At 48.8% G+C, this 15,793-nt stretch overlaps 1 protein-coding gene across 1 annotated transcript in view; it reads left to right on the top strand.

Annotated features, from left to right (window-relative positions):
- GMDS (GDP-mannose 4,6-dehydratase) overlaps nucleotides 1–15,728 on the top strand; it is a 637,149-nt gene extending 621,421 nt beyond the window's left edge. The window contains exons 10-11 of the mRNA XM_003896946.3: nucleotides 15,006–15,074; nucleotides 15,315–15,728. Of these exons, the coding sequence (XP_003896995.1) occupies nucleotides 15,006–15,074; nucleotides 15,315–15,377 (132 nt within the window). The 3' untranslated portion in view covers nucleotides 15,378–15,728. The remainder of the gene's footprint in view (nucleotides 1–15,005; nucleotides 15,075–15,314) is intronic.
- Nucleotides 15,729–15,793: the final 65 nt, after the last annotated feature.

The raw sequence follows: 15,793 nt of genomic DNA, 5'->3' as shown, positions 1-15,793 counted from the left end.
TGATGACTGCTTTGCACCTGGGAGTCCACATTCAGCAAACAAGAGAGTTCTACTTGGCCCCCAGCCGTACCAAACGCGGCGGTTCCTGGGAGGTTCTCTAACACCACTGGGTCCTTGAACAGCCGTCTGCATCTGGACTGTTAGCCTTGCACTTTGCCTTCCTACCTTCTGCTCATTCCTCATAAGCCAGCTCAGGGAAAATCTTCTCTGGGAAGTATTTCCCAAGAGCCCTCACTTCACTGGCCTGTGAGCCCCTCCTGTGTCCCACTGTGAAGGTAGCTTAATCCTAGCACTTCCCCCAGTGGGAGAATGCTAGGCACGTCACCCAGTATCTGTTTCTGCAAGTGTCTCAGTGGCATCCTTAACATGGCGTGTTGTCGAGGCCGCCACCAAGCCCTCTCTCCTCCGCTCCTGCTCCTCTTCAAGCCTGGGCCCTCTCCCCACGTCCACAGGTACCCACCTCCTTCTCTGCTAGCCTGCCCTTGTCACCTACCCTAGGCACAGGTGCCTGTCGGAGATCACCATCTGTGTCAGTCTCCATCACTGACCTTGAGCTTCGGGGCTGACTGCATGAATGAATAATGTTGACCAGGGTGGAATAAGAAGAGTTCAGGGCATCGCTTTCTGAACTCTCACTATCCAGACTCATGAGCTAAGTAGTTGTAGATAAAGTCTTCGTGTAGCTCCAGACTCACTCTACTCATGCAGGTCCCGTTGACAGGGTCCCCCTCACTCTCCACACCCTAAGGAATATTTGTTAGTAGTCGTGGTGGTGGTATGAAATAGACCCCGGGAGTTCTTTCTAATTCTGTGAGTTGGGTTCCTCTCGTAGAAAAGAGGGCTCTAAAGAGGACAGATACCAAGCAAAGGTCCCTTGGAAGTATCCCAAACCCCAGAGTCCCCATGTCAGGTGGCTCTGAGTGTTCCTTGCCATCCTCAAAAGCAATACTTCCTTGAATAATGCCCCCCAAAGCCCAGTCCTGCCTGAGAAGTCTTCTGGGAGTCTCACGGCCTCATAGTGTCGGGGGTTGGGGGCTGGGGCATAGAATCCATCCATGGGTACAGAGCCACTGGCCTGTGTTTAAGCTACTTATAAAGTTCAGGATCACGACCATCCTGATGGCACTCGAGGAGTTGATCTGTGTTTTCGAGAAAGCTACGTTAATTAACCGAATCAAAGATGCTTTTTCTTCAGCCAGGGTTCCCTCTGTGAAACCTTTCATCTCCAGCTGGAGAGAAACAGTGGAATTTTTGTTTTGCTCTAAACCCAGGGCTGCATCAGGCTGTTTTAACGTGGGACTTTGACATGAAGAGACAGACCCATGCCCGTTTGTGCCTGGTGTCGCTCATGCCCCCACCTTTGTTTCTAACTCTCAGGTTCCGTTCCTGTCTCTGCTCTAATCTAACCCGGACCTCTGGAGCTCAGAAGCATATTCTCTCTCTTCTGTCCCTGTTGTCGGCAGATTCTTTCTTTACACACCTCAGCCTCTACGTGGTGGTGAACACGTGGCTTTGTGTTTATTGTTACCACATAACTAAAGAGAGAAGACACCCAGGGGAGGTGGTCTACGTTAATGGGCTAGTAACCTAGTCTTTGGAGTCAGAGAAGCCTGGGTTTGAATCCAAGATCCACCTCGAGTGGCCCAGGGCAAGTTACCTACTTCCCAGCACCGCCGTTTCCTTGCCTACCTGGTAGGACTGTTAGAAGGCTAAAGGACCGGGGGTGTGTTGCCTGCCTCGTAGGACTCTTAGAAGGCTAAAGGACCGGGGGTGTGTTGCTGCTGGTCTAAGGGCCCTCAGAGAACCTTTGCCTAAACTGGTGAAAAACCCATCCTGAACAGCAAGTGCAGGGACTCACTGGCCCACTGCAGAGGGAACTCCACTTGTGAGCCTTCTGCATAGAGGCCTCTGTCCCCACAACAGTCTGCAGTAGGTCAGGCCACTGGATTGTGATTTGTGTTGGGGAACTTGCTTCCCCCTTGTGCCATTATTGATGTGTTATGCAAGTGCCTCAGTGACGTGCTCCACCCAGGGCAATGAGGTGCCACGAGATAGCATAGGCACCCAGAGAGCCTGACTTGCCATCGGCGACAGCTCCCCGAAAGTCCAGCCATGCTTTCACGGGGGAGAGTGAATCAGTAGTTTCCTCGGCGGCCTTATTCAGCACACCAGAACCAAGTCAGACCTCCACCCTCCAGGCCACCTGCCTTCTCACAGGTGCCGTCTGCGGGGCCTACCGGGAAGCACATGCCCAGCTGCGGGGCTCCTGGGCCTGGAAAGATGCCTGGAAAGGCCTCACTGGGCAGAGGTGCAGGGCGACCAGGGCCAAGGGAGGCCTCTCCACCACCCTTTGCCACCTGACAATGTGCTGAGTCACCCGGCTCCCCCAGACACCTGGCTTGACTCAGACTCAGTGCAGACAACGAGCCAGATGGAGCCCAGCTGGGACAACTTGAGTTCTACTGCTCTGCTGCCACAGCTGCCATGGAGCCATGCCTGGTGCTAGGCTAGGAGGCACAGTGCGGGGTCCCCAAGGCACAGAAGCAGTCTCAAGGTGTTATGCGAGCACCAGCAGGCTTGGCAGAATGGCAAGCAGTAGCTTGGAGAGAGGCCATTAGAGTTCTTCCAGTCCTGGCATTCCCCCACGTGCAGGTGAGGCAAGCCCAGGTTCAGAGCTTGTGCTGCAGGGCCAGGCCTAGGCCTCACCTCTCCTTCCTGCTGCCTTCCATGCCATTCCCATTCCCGCACAGAACCTGGGGCAGGTGAGGCATGGGCAGACCTTCCGGGGCCCGCTGGTGTGTGTAAGAATCAAACTTGCAAGGACATAACCGCAGCATGATAAGGGCTGCCTGTGTGGCAGCCAGTGCCCCCAGTCCGAGGCTCGTAGTGTCAGTCTAGGCCCTGAGCTCTCCAGCCTGGGGGCTCATCCCTCCATGGGAGCCTGTTCCTCCATGGGGACCGCATCAGCACCGACCTTCCAGGCACCTTCAGGATGGCCAGAGAGGAGTTGGTGGCTGTGTTCTCACACGAGTCTTTGATCATCTTGTGAGTAATCTTCATGCTGCACACTTGCTGGTATAACAGTTAAATGAGGTGAAAGTAACTTTGAACTGAATCCAGGTGTTGATTTTTGCCAACCTTCAACCTCAGGCTAGCCCTTTGTCAGCCCTGGCTCAATCTTTATAATGTCTGTCTTCTCCAAACTCAGGAATCCCAAGACCTTCAGAGTAGGCATGACTTTGCAAAGATAGGCCTACTTTCTACACCAACAGGCTTTTTAGAATTGATGTGGCCAGAATTCTAGAACTATCCCACACTCCAGGCCACCCTTGTCCCTCTTTCCTGTGTTTATTTGGAGAGCGTGTTGTGCACATCACAGAGGAGGTTCCCGCTGGTGGTTTTATCAAATTACTGAGCAAGAGAAGCACCGAAGAGATGCAGACATTCCTGGAAGAGATGACTTGTGGCACGCGGGTCTCATCCCTTTATTTCTATTTCTGCCGACATTTTGGAGTGTCTCTTTTCTGTCGTCTCCTAGTCCTCTTTGTGACGAGGAGGGCTGCCACGGTGGCAGGTTAATCTGGAAATACAACGTAGGAAAAGTGCCCTGTGAGGAAAGGGCTCTAACCAAACAGTAGTATCCTAAAGATAGCCCCAGCTGAGAGCAGAGAAGAGCAAGTCACAGACACAGTGTTGGAGGTGCCGAGGCCGGCCCTGCTTCCCTGGAGGGGCTGTGGGTTATGTACAGGCTGTAATCGGTAATTTCTCACATTTGGATAGAGCTATCTTTTCCAGAGTGCTTTCACATCCACCAAAGTATCATTTTAGGCAAGTTGGCAGAGTATGAACCAAGCCCTGCAGACTTGAGGGCCGCACTCCCCTGTGGGCTTTGCACAGCACAGACCCTCAGACTTGTCTGTGAGGCTGGCCCTAATGGCAAACAAAGCACCTGCCAAGGGTCACCACACAGTGTCGCACTCGGAGTCCCCACCAAAGCTCCCATCAAAGTCAGCCTGATTATTTTCCACTGCATTTTCCTGAAAGGATGTTATGATTTTCTCGATGTTTGGTGGCTGGCGATAAATCAGGCTTTTATGATGTCATGTGAAAGGCCCCCTCTCGGACTTCCTCCTGCTGCAGCCGGAGGATGAAAGTGGGCCATGTTGGTTGCACAGTGGACACAGCTTGCCTTAACCCTTTCCTTGCCTGTCCCGTAGACCAGGGTCACGGAAGAAGACAAGCTGTTTCCCCTCAGCCTCCCTTTCACAGGAGCATAGCCAGGACCTGTGAAATGGAGCTCCTTTCTTAGAGCTAAGCAAACTTTCTCAGCAGAGAGGCTTTGGCTTCAAATCAGGATCAAAACAAGAAGGCGTGCTCCATGCAATGATATGAGAGATCTCAGGTGATGCTCTAGAAGTAATCTTTTGGAAGAGTCCCTGTTCTCTCATCATGAAATGAGAGGTTTCCTGAAAAAGGAGATGACATGCAATGCTGGCAGGGCTGTGGTGAGAGGCACATGCACACTCCACTAGGAGAACTTCTTTCCTGGCATTGTTGATTCATGGAATGTCTTTGAAAGCAATAAAAGGTTCTCATTCAGACAAACATCCTGGGAGTTCTCTGTCAGTTCTCTTTCCCTCACCCCCACCTCCAACCCCAGGGAGGCCTTTTCTGCTCTTTCTCCAAGATCATCTCAAGTGCACCCACACCTTTCCGTCGCCATGTCCCCACCCGACCCCTCGTGTCCAGGCCGCCATCTTCTCTCACCACATCTGTGGCTGGAGTCTCTTAGCTGGTCTCTCTCCCTGCTCTTGCCCCTCTTTCTCACCCTCAAGGCAGCATCTGCAGGCATCTTTGAACTCGTCCATCACAGCATATGCCCCAGTACTTAAAACCCCCTGTGGCTCCGAGCAAAGCCCAAACTCCATATTCGATGTGCTGGGCCAGTAAAGGATGGAGTTCAAAGTGAGTAGGTTCTTACTGTAAATGGGTGGACTTTTACACAGTGCACACGGACACAGAGACACACACCCAGAGAGAGACAGAGAGAAAGACACATACACACAAGAGTAACGTAAAAATGTTTTCAAAACTCAGGCAAGTTCCAGTGCTGTGCCTCATCCTCCTGAGAGCTACTGGGAAAGGAGAAGGCCCTTAACCAGCAAGGAGAGCTCAGGGCCACAGCTTCACTGCAGGCAGGAAGAAATGAAGGGGGCAGCAGCATCTCAGTCGGCCTCAGAGGCTGAGTGTGTCATCATTTGGCCAGAAGAGGGGCAGCCCTTTCACAGCACACCCTAGCAGGTGCTGGAGTAGCATTGCCAGGTTACTGCCTCTGGCCTCTGGTGACCCCTAGTCTCCACGTCTTTCAGGGCCAGCTGGGTGCAGTCCTGACTCTCCGCTGCAGTGGCCTGCACCTGAGTCGCCAGGTGCTTTTAGGTTAGGTGGCCCAAGCACATCAAAGAGTGGCAGATTTTCCAGGGGAGGAGGGAGTTGGGCCATGCAGGACAAGGGCGACTCGTGCACCTTCTTAAAAATACTTACACCTAATGTCAGTTATAGTCAGTTCCATACTTTCAAAAATTGGCACCAGAAAGTCAGACTTGTAAACTCCATCAAGTTGAAGTAGGAAGTGGAAGCCAGCTTTCCAACCTCCAGCCACAGCCTGCAGGCTGTAGGTGCTCCAAGGCACAGCCACTGTGACTCCACAGCAGAGCCTCGCAACCATGTGGCTTTGCTGGGAAGGGCCTGGGCTCCGTGGCAGAAACCACCAGGGAGGCCAACAGTGCCTGCCTCTGTGTCCCTCCCAGCCTCGTGGTCATGGGTTCCCCTCCCCCTGTCTCCATGCCCAGTCACAGCAGCCTTCTCTCCAGGTTCCCTTAAGGCCTTTTTACCTGCAGTGTCCCCAAGAGACCCTTACACCCCAGATCTTTCTGTGACCGGCCCCTGCTCATTGTGCAGATCTCTGATCCAGTCACCTCTGAGGAAGGCCTTCCCCGCCCAGCCAGTAGAGTGCCCTCCCACCCTCCCACAAGCCAGCCCCCTCTGCAGTCGCTCCCTCACGCTCCCATCGGCCGAAACTCGCGTCTCTGCATATTCTTGTGCTGGAACATGGACTTCATGACAGCCACAGCCTTCTCTGGTCCATGTTTGCTTCCCCAAGGCCTAAAGCAGTAAATATGTGGCAACAAGCAAGCAAGAGCCTATGAAATGTCTGCAGAAATTGAGGGACAGCAGAGTACAAAATCTTCTACATTCTGTTACAGCTGTTCAGAAAATGATTATCTAAAACTAGAGGAAGGGTTGAGGTGCAGGGTAAAATTGCATGTAAGTATCAAAGAAAAACTAAAACAGCCCACCTAAAAATATTATATCTTCATCCATGATGTTACTACAAGAAATTAAAAGAATCATTTTTCCTACATTTTAGTGATAAATAATAGCCTTGATAGAAAGCCTGTAGAGGATGAATTAGAAATAGTTCTAGCTGCTTTTCCTGTGCAATTTTGAATTCTCACACAACTTTGCAAGCATTGCTGTCCCCATTTTACAGATTTAAAACCTGAATCTCAGAGGTATTAAGAAAAAGTTAAGTGGTTGAGCCACTTTATGATTCCAGGTCTCTCCAGCAATGTCTCCATGTTGGTTGTGTCTAAGAATTTTTTTTCTTTTAGAGGCAAGGTCTCATTCTGTTACCCAGGCTAGAGCACAGTGGTTCAATCATAGCTCAGTGCAGCTTTAAACGGCTTGGCTCAAGCAATCCTCCAACCTCAGCCTCCCAAGTAGCTGGAACCACAGGCAAGTGCCACTACACCCAGCTAATTTTTAAAATTATTTTGTAGATACAGGGTCCTGCCATGTTGCCCAGGCTGGTCTCAAACTTCTGGCCTCAAGCAATCCTCCTGCCCCAGCCTTTCAAAGCACTGGGATTACAGGCATGAGCTATCACACCTGATCAAATTTTTGTTTTGAGATAAAATCTATATACTGTGAAATGCACAAATGTTGAACTGCAGTTTGATCAGTTCTGACAAATGCATGCACTCATGTAACCGACACTCCTATTCATATAAGGAGCATTTCATCACTCCGGAAAGTTCCTTGGTGAATCTTCCCAGTCAGTACTCCTCCCCTGTCCTCCAATCTCGTTTCTATAACCATGGATGCCTGTTCTAGGACCTCACATACAGCAAATCATACAATATGGACTCCTCTGTGTCAGTTTCCATCCAGCATTAAGTTGATATTTCTGTGTGTTGATACCATCTATTACTTGGAGACCTCTTTGCCACTCAAATTAATGTGTGTGAAGTGTATTGCTTACAACACATACTATGGAGGGTTTTGTCCTATTGAGTGTTGCGACTGCTGGACTAGGAATCAGCAGAACCTGACCACTAGATGACTTTGTGACATTCTCAAGTACTTAACTGAAATACCTCTGCAGATGCATTTCAGTATAGGACTGTGTTCCTCTCATGAAGATATAAAGAAGAAGTGCCAGGTGACCATGTAGTATAGACACCTGACAAAAGCCCGTTAGCCTTCCTGTGATGATGGGTGGCCAAATGGGTGATAACAGAATTACGGTAAACCTAAAGAGTCGTCATCATGCTCATCTCCTCTCCATACCTCTCCAAAAACTTGCTAACAAATATCATAGTAATTGTCTTCATCTGTTCTCCAATATGAAAGTCCCCAGAGGAATGGCCAGAAAGCAAGAATCTGGATGTGGTCAGGTGTTTGACTAGGCCTTGAGTTTCTTAAGAAGTGGCTGAGGGAATGAATATTTGGAGGAACCTATGGGTATATGTTTGAAAGACCCTGTTTGAATGACCCTATTATGTTACTTATATTTGGATTGGGGAGAAGGAGGAAGGGGAGGAAGGAAGGGAGGGAGGGAGGGAGATGGATTATTGAAGTGAGGTGTGTTGAATTGGAGGACTTAATATACTGTATACATTGAGAAAAACCACAAAGGAAAAAAATCCCATCTATATTGTACTGTGTAGTACTAATGTCCAAAGCAGTGGTGGTGGTGGTATTGGGGCATTTCTAAGAGGTGGGTAGATTTCCTAACAAACTAGAAGGAAACAAGCTTAAGGAAAATACCTTCCTCTTATGCAACTCAGGATACCCTGTGGCCTAGGTAGGCATTCCTAGATGAGAAGGTGCAGGGTAAAGATAAGCCAGATGACAATTACTTTAGCTTTTACCTCCGAGATACTTTGCTTTTGACAGAACTTTCATCTCTAGGAAAGAGGCCACCTGCGACAGATACAAAATCTCCTAAGTTGCATTTTGGATGTGATTGTTTTGTGGTTTAATTAGCTGATGTCTATAAAGTGCTTTGAGGGTAGAAAGTCCTAAGTGGCAAGAGCGCAGCGGCCTCTTGTATCCAGGGTGCCACTTGCCAGCAATGTCACAAGAGTCGCTAATCGGTCCAGTCAAAGGTGCTTTATCTCCTGTCCTCAGGGTTTTGCCACCTCGTTCCAGCATGGATAAATCTTTACACCCTAGATCCAGTTATTAACAGTAACCAGTAATTTCCAACCAAGATGGTGCTGGCTTTGAAGCCTGGAATGCTGAGGTCACTAACAATCTTATCTCCTTTTCATTAAATGGCCCCTGCATTGCAGCTGTGAGTCAGCCACTCCCCATCTCAGCTAGTCAGAGTGGAGATCAGTGAAGTAACCGGAACTAAGAGGACTCTAGTTACAGTAATTAATCTAGCTTTCCCCAGGTTGATGCTACTGTAAGCACCCGGGATCAAGAAATAAAGCTAACAAAAAATTAATTCCACGATTGCAATTATAGATGTAGAACAGGTACAGACAGACACAGCACCTTATAAATATGTATGACGCAAGATGACATCCCCAAAGTCTTATATGGTTATTTCATTTAAAGAAACCTGTTAGACACCTACCTGTGAGTAGGCAGCTCCCCAGAAGCTTCCCAGCGCAGCTTCTGAGAAGTGCTTTCCTCTTCAGCTGGTTCAGACTGCTGCCTGGCTGAACAGGGAAGGCCTCAAAGTTGCACAGGGCTGGACAGGGCAGAGAGCGGGCATGTTCCTGGGCTGGGCCCCACTCAGGAGGTGGGGGGCGTGCTCCTCTGTCCCAGTCAAAGGCCAGGCAGCCAATGGGCAGGGGGACGCGGCCAGGGCAACCACCTGGTCTGAGAAAAGGAACAAGCTTTGGGGTGGCATAAACCGCGTAGACCACGTGCGGTTCATCCCATGGAGGAAAGAGGACTGACGCACTCATCTCCACACATCTCAAGCATGTCTGCCAGAAAGGTCTTTCTCCAGAATATTTTTTAAAACTTTGTTTAAAAGGAAGTTAACTTGCTTAAATCCTGTATTTCTCCTAAATAATTATGTTGTCTGTGTAGCTTATAGAGCCCTTTTTTGCCTAGCTACAGTTCTTGTTTTATGTCAACTATGTCAACCATATTTTTTTAAATATAAATGAAAATGATCCATTTATATATAGGTCGCACTACACATGCCATTAAGTTCTCCTTTCGTGAAGTGAACACCTGTAATTTTTTTTACCACCCTATGCTTTATTGACAAGCAGGCACATAATGAAGGCCGTGTTCTCATTTACTTTCCACGAAAGCTCTACTGTGCCAGCCGGACTTTGCCGCTGGTATCTGGGGCTTGCATATGGATGGATGCATTTCTTTCCATTTGTTTAGTAGTGCTTAACAGCTGCTGATCCCAAATGACAAAATCTACCAACTGCGATCCCATCAGAAAAGTGGGATCAGCAAGAGGGGTGCTCAGAGGATTTTAAAGTGCCCATTAGGCACCATCCAGGAGGACTGGACCGCACATCCTGAGTCATCTAAGGAGGCTCCCAGCAGAGGTGACAGTGGTGATGGTGGGAGTGCCCCGTGGTGGTTTTATTCTAAGTCTACACCATTGCTGATTGCCACACAGCGGCCTCCATAAGGGTGGCCACGGACGAGGCCATGGTGCAGGGCCTGCTCGAGCTGTTCTGCTCCCTCTGCCACTTCCTCTCCACTGCCTGCACCCTCCGCGGGCCAGTGCTGACTCCATTTCCCTGAGGCTGCCTGAGCATTGTTTGAGCTCTGCCGGCATTCCGTTAGCCTCTGTTGATGGACAGTCCCACCGAGTCCGCTTCCTGAGCAGACAGGACCGCCTGCTGTTTTCTTCTCCTCTCTTATCGCCCCTGTCGTTAAAGGAGAGGTCTGACGTCCACTTCAGTTTGTGTGGATAGACAGCAGTAAGGGAACAGGGGGGAATGTTCATTACCGCTGTTAACAGCACAGCATTTCTTACTGCCCGGACATTCGCTCCCTCTTTGGGAAGGATTAAACCAAAGGATAAATTCGTGAGCGTGGAAGGCTTCAAGCTACACCCAGGAAGAGATATCGTATATTGCAAATTTTCTGGGGGAGCTTTCAGAATTCATCTTTTGTTATTTCCCAGTCTTATTCTCAACTATCTGGAATCTTGACTAGGATACTCTGTGCGGCTTGAGAGCTTTTTCCTGAGGCTTTTTGTTGTTGTTTAGCAGCTCTGTCTTTCTGAAAAAGAAACATTACCCCCAGAGTCCAGCTTTCCTATTCACTCTACACTGGCAGAAAGTTGGATCAAGAACCAAATTCATTGGCATTCTTTTATTCCCTTGGAACCTAAGCTATTCCTCAATTTTGCTTTTCTAAGAAAAGTAGAAGGGGGAAGAAAAGAATATTAAGTGCCACTCACAGCTCTGTATCTTAAATTCCTGAAGACATTTCGCCAAGGCTTTCATCAGTCTCGGCTTTCCTTATTAACATCCCTGTCCATATATCTTCTCCTATTTATAGCACTCAAGAGTCAATTTCTTCCAAGAGGTACATTAGAAATTTAACAATAGTCTGCCAAAAGATCTCATACTCTTAAAATATTTCTCCACCTAAACATGTTCTTTGCAAGTCTTATAAGCAGACCTGTTGAGGAAATGCAGCGTCCGACATCTAGTTTGAACTAAATATTAAAGTTTTCCCAAAGCAAACTCAGTGAAAAGGGGAGAAAATGAAATGAGACTGTGAACTTCAAAAAATCATCCTATGTGATACAATCTGTTTAATAGCATTCCCCACAGTGGTTTTAGAGAAAGTGGTATGGAGGTGGGAGTATCCAAGGGAATGAATGTGTTAAAGAATGATCAAAATAACATCCGGGGAAGGAATGAAAACTAACCAGTGTGATTTTAAAGCTGCGTTGTTATCTAGATGGAAGAGATCCGAGGAAAGGGACCTGTAGTTAGGGTAGAAGATAATGGCACACTGTGGTCTCTCCTTTTCTGGAGTTTGCGTTAACTACTGTGGGCTCAGAAACGGGCTTAATGACTTTTCCAGCATTTGGTCTGGCTTTTTATCAGTTCACTTTAACAAGAGCATAAGCCAGGAAAGCCTAAAAAATGGCTGCAGCCAAACGTGCCCTCCTCCATGCTGCTGTTTGCAACTCCGTAGAAGTACGTGTGGATGGCACAGCTAAAGGACAGCTCCCGAAGGTCAAATGAATACACACGGTCCGTGAGTCAGAAATCTGAAGGGCCATGTGGACCCAGACATTGCTCCTGCTGTTTTGCTGCTGTAAAATGCTCAGTGAAACCTAATTGAATTTGACAATTATAAATTACATATTGAAACCGTATAGTTCACCTAAGGAATAGCAATGAAAACAGTGAAGACACCAGAGGCCAGAGTTCAGGAAATGTCATATTCACATAGAAATACTTTAAATTTTTCTCAAAGCTTTATTTTCTCTTTTTTCAAGAAAAGCTCCAGACCACCCAGTGCACGAAGTCCTTTTTGGAAGCTGTACGTAAAATCATCACTTTAATTCGGCTTTTGTCATACTAAGGCTGTAAGCACATGTATAATGAAGGAACTGAACTGTCAAAAAAGAAGAAAAGAGCGCAGCAGATAAGCTCACTCTTCTCTCTTGTCCTGAGGAGCTGATTATACCCTAGCGGAGGAGATTTGTGGAAGTTCAAAAATCTTTAAGAGGGAGGTAAAGATTAAAGGAACAGGTATCAGGGCCCACACTCCCCTCTCACTCCTCACAGTTCTGTATCTGAGCGTGGCAGTTCGGACCCGTTGTATGAACACAGTATCCACCACCTGATTTCTTCTCAGCCCACAGGAAGCCTTATTTAAAGAAGGGAATCCACATCCTTGCTCTCCTTCTAGAGCTACGTGCACTCTCCCACACAGGCCCTCCCCGTGCCACCCTTTAGGTGTGTCCTGTGCCTAGAACCATGCAGAATGAACCACTGACTGTATCTTTTCTATAAATGACACCAGTGGGAAGAAATAAGAAATTCCTTCAGGAACAGTTAAGTGTAAAACAAGCTGGGATGCTCGTCATCTTTCCTTAAAAGTTGATTGGAACATAAGCTTACTGCCCAGTCCAGATGTCAGTCTAGGAGCAGCTGGCATGGAGAGCCAATGTTTTGTTCTAAGGGGACCTCATCCTCTTTCTTCCCAAGGTCTCTTGGTCTAATTAAATTTCAGGGAGACAGAGCCTTGGCAGAAGGTTAAAGGAAGCAGCTAGACTGCAGTATTGGAGCTAGGCTCAAAACTAAATTGAGAAGTTTAACTGGGTTCGTCTCTGGTTTCAATGAAATACTTTTACAGTGTATGGTAGCAATGTCTGTTTCTAAGCCTTTGAAAACCATTTTTCTTTTTCCTTAATGGTAGTTCCCTGGTTGTTTTTATATTATGAGCTCCTTGTAGAAAACTACAGGAAACATAATTACAATACAAAGCTCCATTTCCCAAGCCTACCAAGATTATTTGAAGCCAAACCGGGTTTTAGGGTTTTGCTAACTGTAAGTTCACAGCCATGAATTGCATCCTATGCCGTGCTGGTTGATTTACAGCCAGTGTGATGTGATTAAACAATAACCATGCTTCTCCACACCATCTAGCTGCTATAGGATTGAGAGAGGGGAGGGATGGGCTGCATGACTCCACATTGCACAGCTTCCTCTGGGGAAAAAGAAAGGGTATCTTTGTGTGACGCTTATAGCAAAATAGAAGCCTGTAGAAATATATACAAGTTTATTTAGGGAGGGGAAAGAAAAATAAATTACTTTGTTTTTCTGCTTATATTGCTGTTTCCTTGTAGCGCTATGTTAAATTGCTAATTACTAATTTTTGTATTCTACTTTTCCTGAATAATCTGTATATGGACTTTTAGGGCCAGCAGAAATAACTTGTTTTAGTATTATTAACACTCTGGGGAGGAAACTGGTACTTTAGTGTATTGCGAAGTGCAAAGCGTTTGAAAAAGTCGTGATGGATGATGAGAACGAGAGGGAGAGTCACCGTGTACTCTGCTGCAGCCCTATTTCAAGCCCGCGGGTGCAGACGTTCAGTAGGATCCAGACAGCCTCTACTCTAGAAGGCTTAGCAAAGAAGGTGAGCTCCAAACCCAGGGCAAAGCAGTCCCGCCCCTGCCCTCCCGACCTTTCCCGTCATGAATCTAGAACAAATTCCCCCGCCTGCCAAGTTTCAGGGAAGTCTGAAGAAAATAAGCAGGAAAGGCTTTCAGTGGCAGCTTGACTGTCTGTTACTTTCACACGATGAAACTCCTTTTAGGCTGTTCTTTAATTTGTATGTAGCTGAAATAGAATAATCGAGTATTTCTCTCCTACAAACATCAGCTATTGTCTTACTGCCTTCGCATTCCGTTTATTTCGAGGAATCACATCTCATGTGTTATTTGATGAGTACATTTGTGTATGGAAAAGCTAAATATTTATCTCACTTCTAACAATTATGTATCTCAAAGTCTTTTTTCTTTCTTCCCTCCTTTCCTTCCCCTCTTTCTCCTTTCCTCCTTTCCTTTCTTCCTTGTTTCCTATTTTGTAATTCATCTTGAACTCATCTCAATCTTCAGGTAAATCAGTCTTCACAGAGCTGTAACAAAGACATTGGTGAGCAGGGGCTGAGAGCAGGATTAATTTCTTCTCCACTGGTTTTGTTTTCGCCAGCCTTCCTTCCAAGGACGCCTCTTAAGTAGATGGAAATGAAATGCCCTCGTTTCCTCGAGTGGAGCAGTTGGGGAAAGCGGGAGAAGGAACGCCCTCCCAGAGGGGACACTGGCGGGCAGTGCGGGGTCCTGCAGAGCTGCTGGCTGCAGCTCCGTGCTGGATCGTGGAAGGACAAGTGGGTCGAGATCAGCATTTTCTTAGGAACAGAATCAAACCGAGTAGAATAGGGGTAGAATAGAAGAGACCGTCTATAGAGTTCCTGGACGCTAAGGCTAAGTATTGCTTCGGGAAACTCCAGTTTCGTTTTATGAACGCGTGTGTGTGCGGGAGGCCATGTGAACTGACTTTACTGTGGGTACAAAAAGCCCAAAGCCACCGCCCAGGAAGATACATCCATGGCGCCTTAGAAAGAGGGTCGCACGCTCCCACCGAGACAGAGGGGTCCACGAGTCCTGGGACCTCGCGCCCCACACCCCAAGTCCCTTCCCCGCGGGGCTGCTGGCTGTGGGTAGGATGGGCGCTTGGCGCGGCCAGCCCTGCAGCGGGAGCTGAGCGCGCGGGGCACGGGCAACTGGGAGGGGCGCCTGGTGATTTACTCACTTCCCTCCTAGCCAGAGAAGTGCAGTAATTCGAAACAGTTCTCACAGTAGTGTCCCTGACAACTTAATGTAAAAAAAATAAAAAATAAAAAGTAAGCATTAAGAGTCCAAGGGACTCGTTGGGGAGAAGAGGGGTGGAGGTGGCTGGGACGAGCTGGGGATGGATCGCTGTCACCGTCCTCACGGGCCCGCACAGCACCTTCTTAACCGCGACCTAGTGATTTACGGCGCGGCGCCGAGAGCCGCAACTGAACGCGCGCAGCAGGGACCGACAGCAGGGAACCCCGGAGCCTTGTGCGCTCAGAGGGAGCGGAACGGTGGGGGTTCCCGGGGCTCGGGACCTGCTGCCCCCCGACCCACACCTGCTTCGTCTCCCCCTCTTCTTCCCTAGGACTTTCTGCAGGGCGACTGCACCAAAGCGAAACAGAAGCTGAACTGGAAGCCCCGGGTCGCTTTCGATGTGAGTATCTCTTAGGGCGCACGCCGCCCGCTGCGGGGCCCCGGGCTGCAGGGCGGCAGCTCTCAGGGTCGGGCGCCTGAGGCGCCTGCGATGCCCAAAGCCCGGAGGGCGGGGTGCGGGAGAAGTGAGGGGAGCTGGAATGAGGGACGCGGAGGCCTCTCTGGGGCGGACACCCGGGGTGGGGTGTCACCAGGAGAGGGTGGCAGAAGCTCCTCCCTCACGCCCACCCCTGTGTTGCAGGAGCTGGTGAGGGAGATGGTGCACGCCGACGTGGAGCTCATGAGGACAAACCCCAATGCCTGAGCACAGCCGCGGAGCCCTCCGGCTGCGATCCCCGCAGAGTCGCCGGTGCAGACGCACTGTGGGGATGGGGAGGGGCGTGCCAATCTGCGGGTCCCTGTGGCCCCTGCTGCCACCGCGCTGTCCCGGCCGCAGGAGCGGGCCGCCCCGCCGAGTTTTGTAGCAGCCGGGATGTGACCCTCCGGGGTTTGGGCCACTTCGCTTTTGTCGAAGCCTCCTCTGAATGGCTTTGTGAAATCAAGATGTTTTAATCATACTCACTTTACTTGAAATTATGTTGTTAGACAACAAATTGTGGGGCCTTCAAATTGTTTTTCTCTTTTCATATTAAAAATGGTCTTTCTGTGAACTAGCGTTTACAGGGTCGGTGTGGATGTTTTCTCCAAGTTATGAGCACGGCTATAAGGGTCCCCAAACAA

Source organism: Papio anubis, chromosome 6 (assembly GCF_008728515.1).
Source record: "Papio anubis isolate 15944 chromosome 6, Panubis1.0, whole genome shotgun sequence".
Lineage (NCBI taxonomy): Eukaryota > Metazoa > Chordata > Mammalia > Primates > Cercopithecidae > Papio > Papio anubis.
This window is presented reverse-complemented; position numbering and strand designations above follow the sequence as displayed.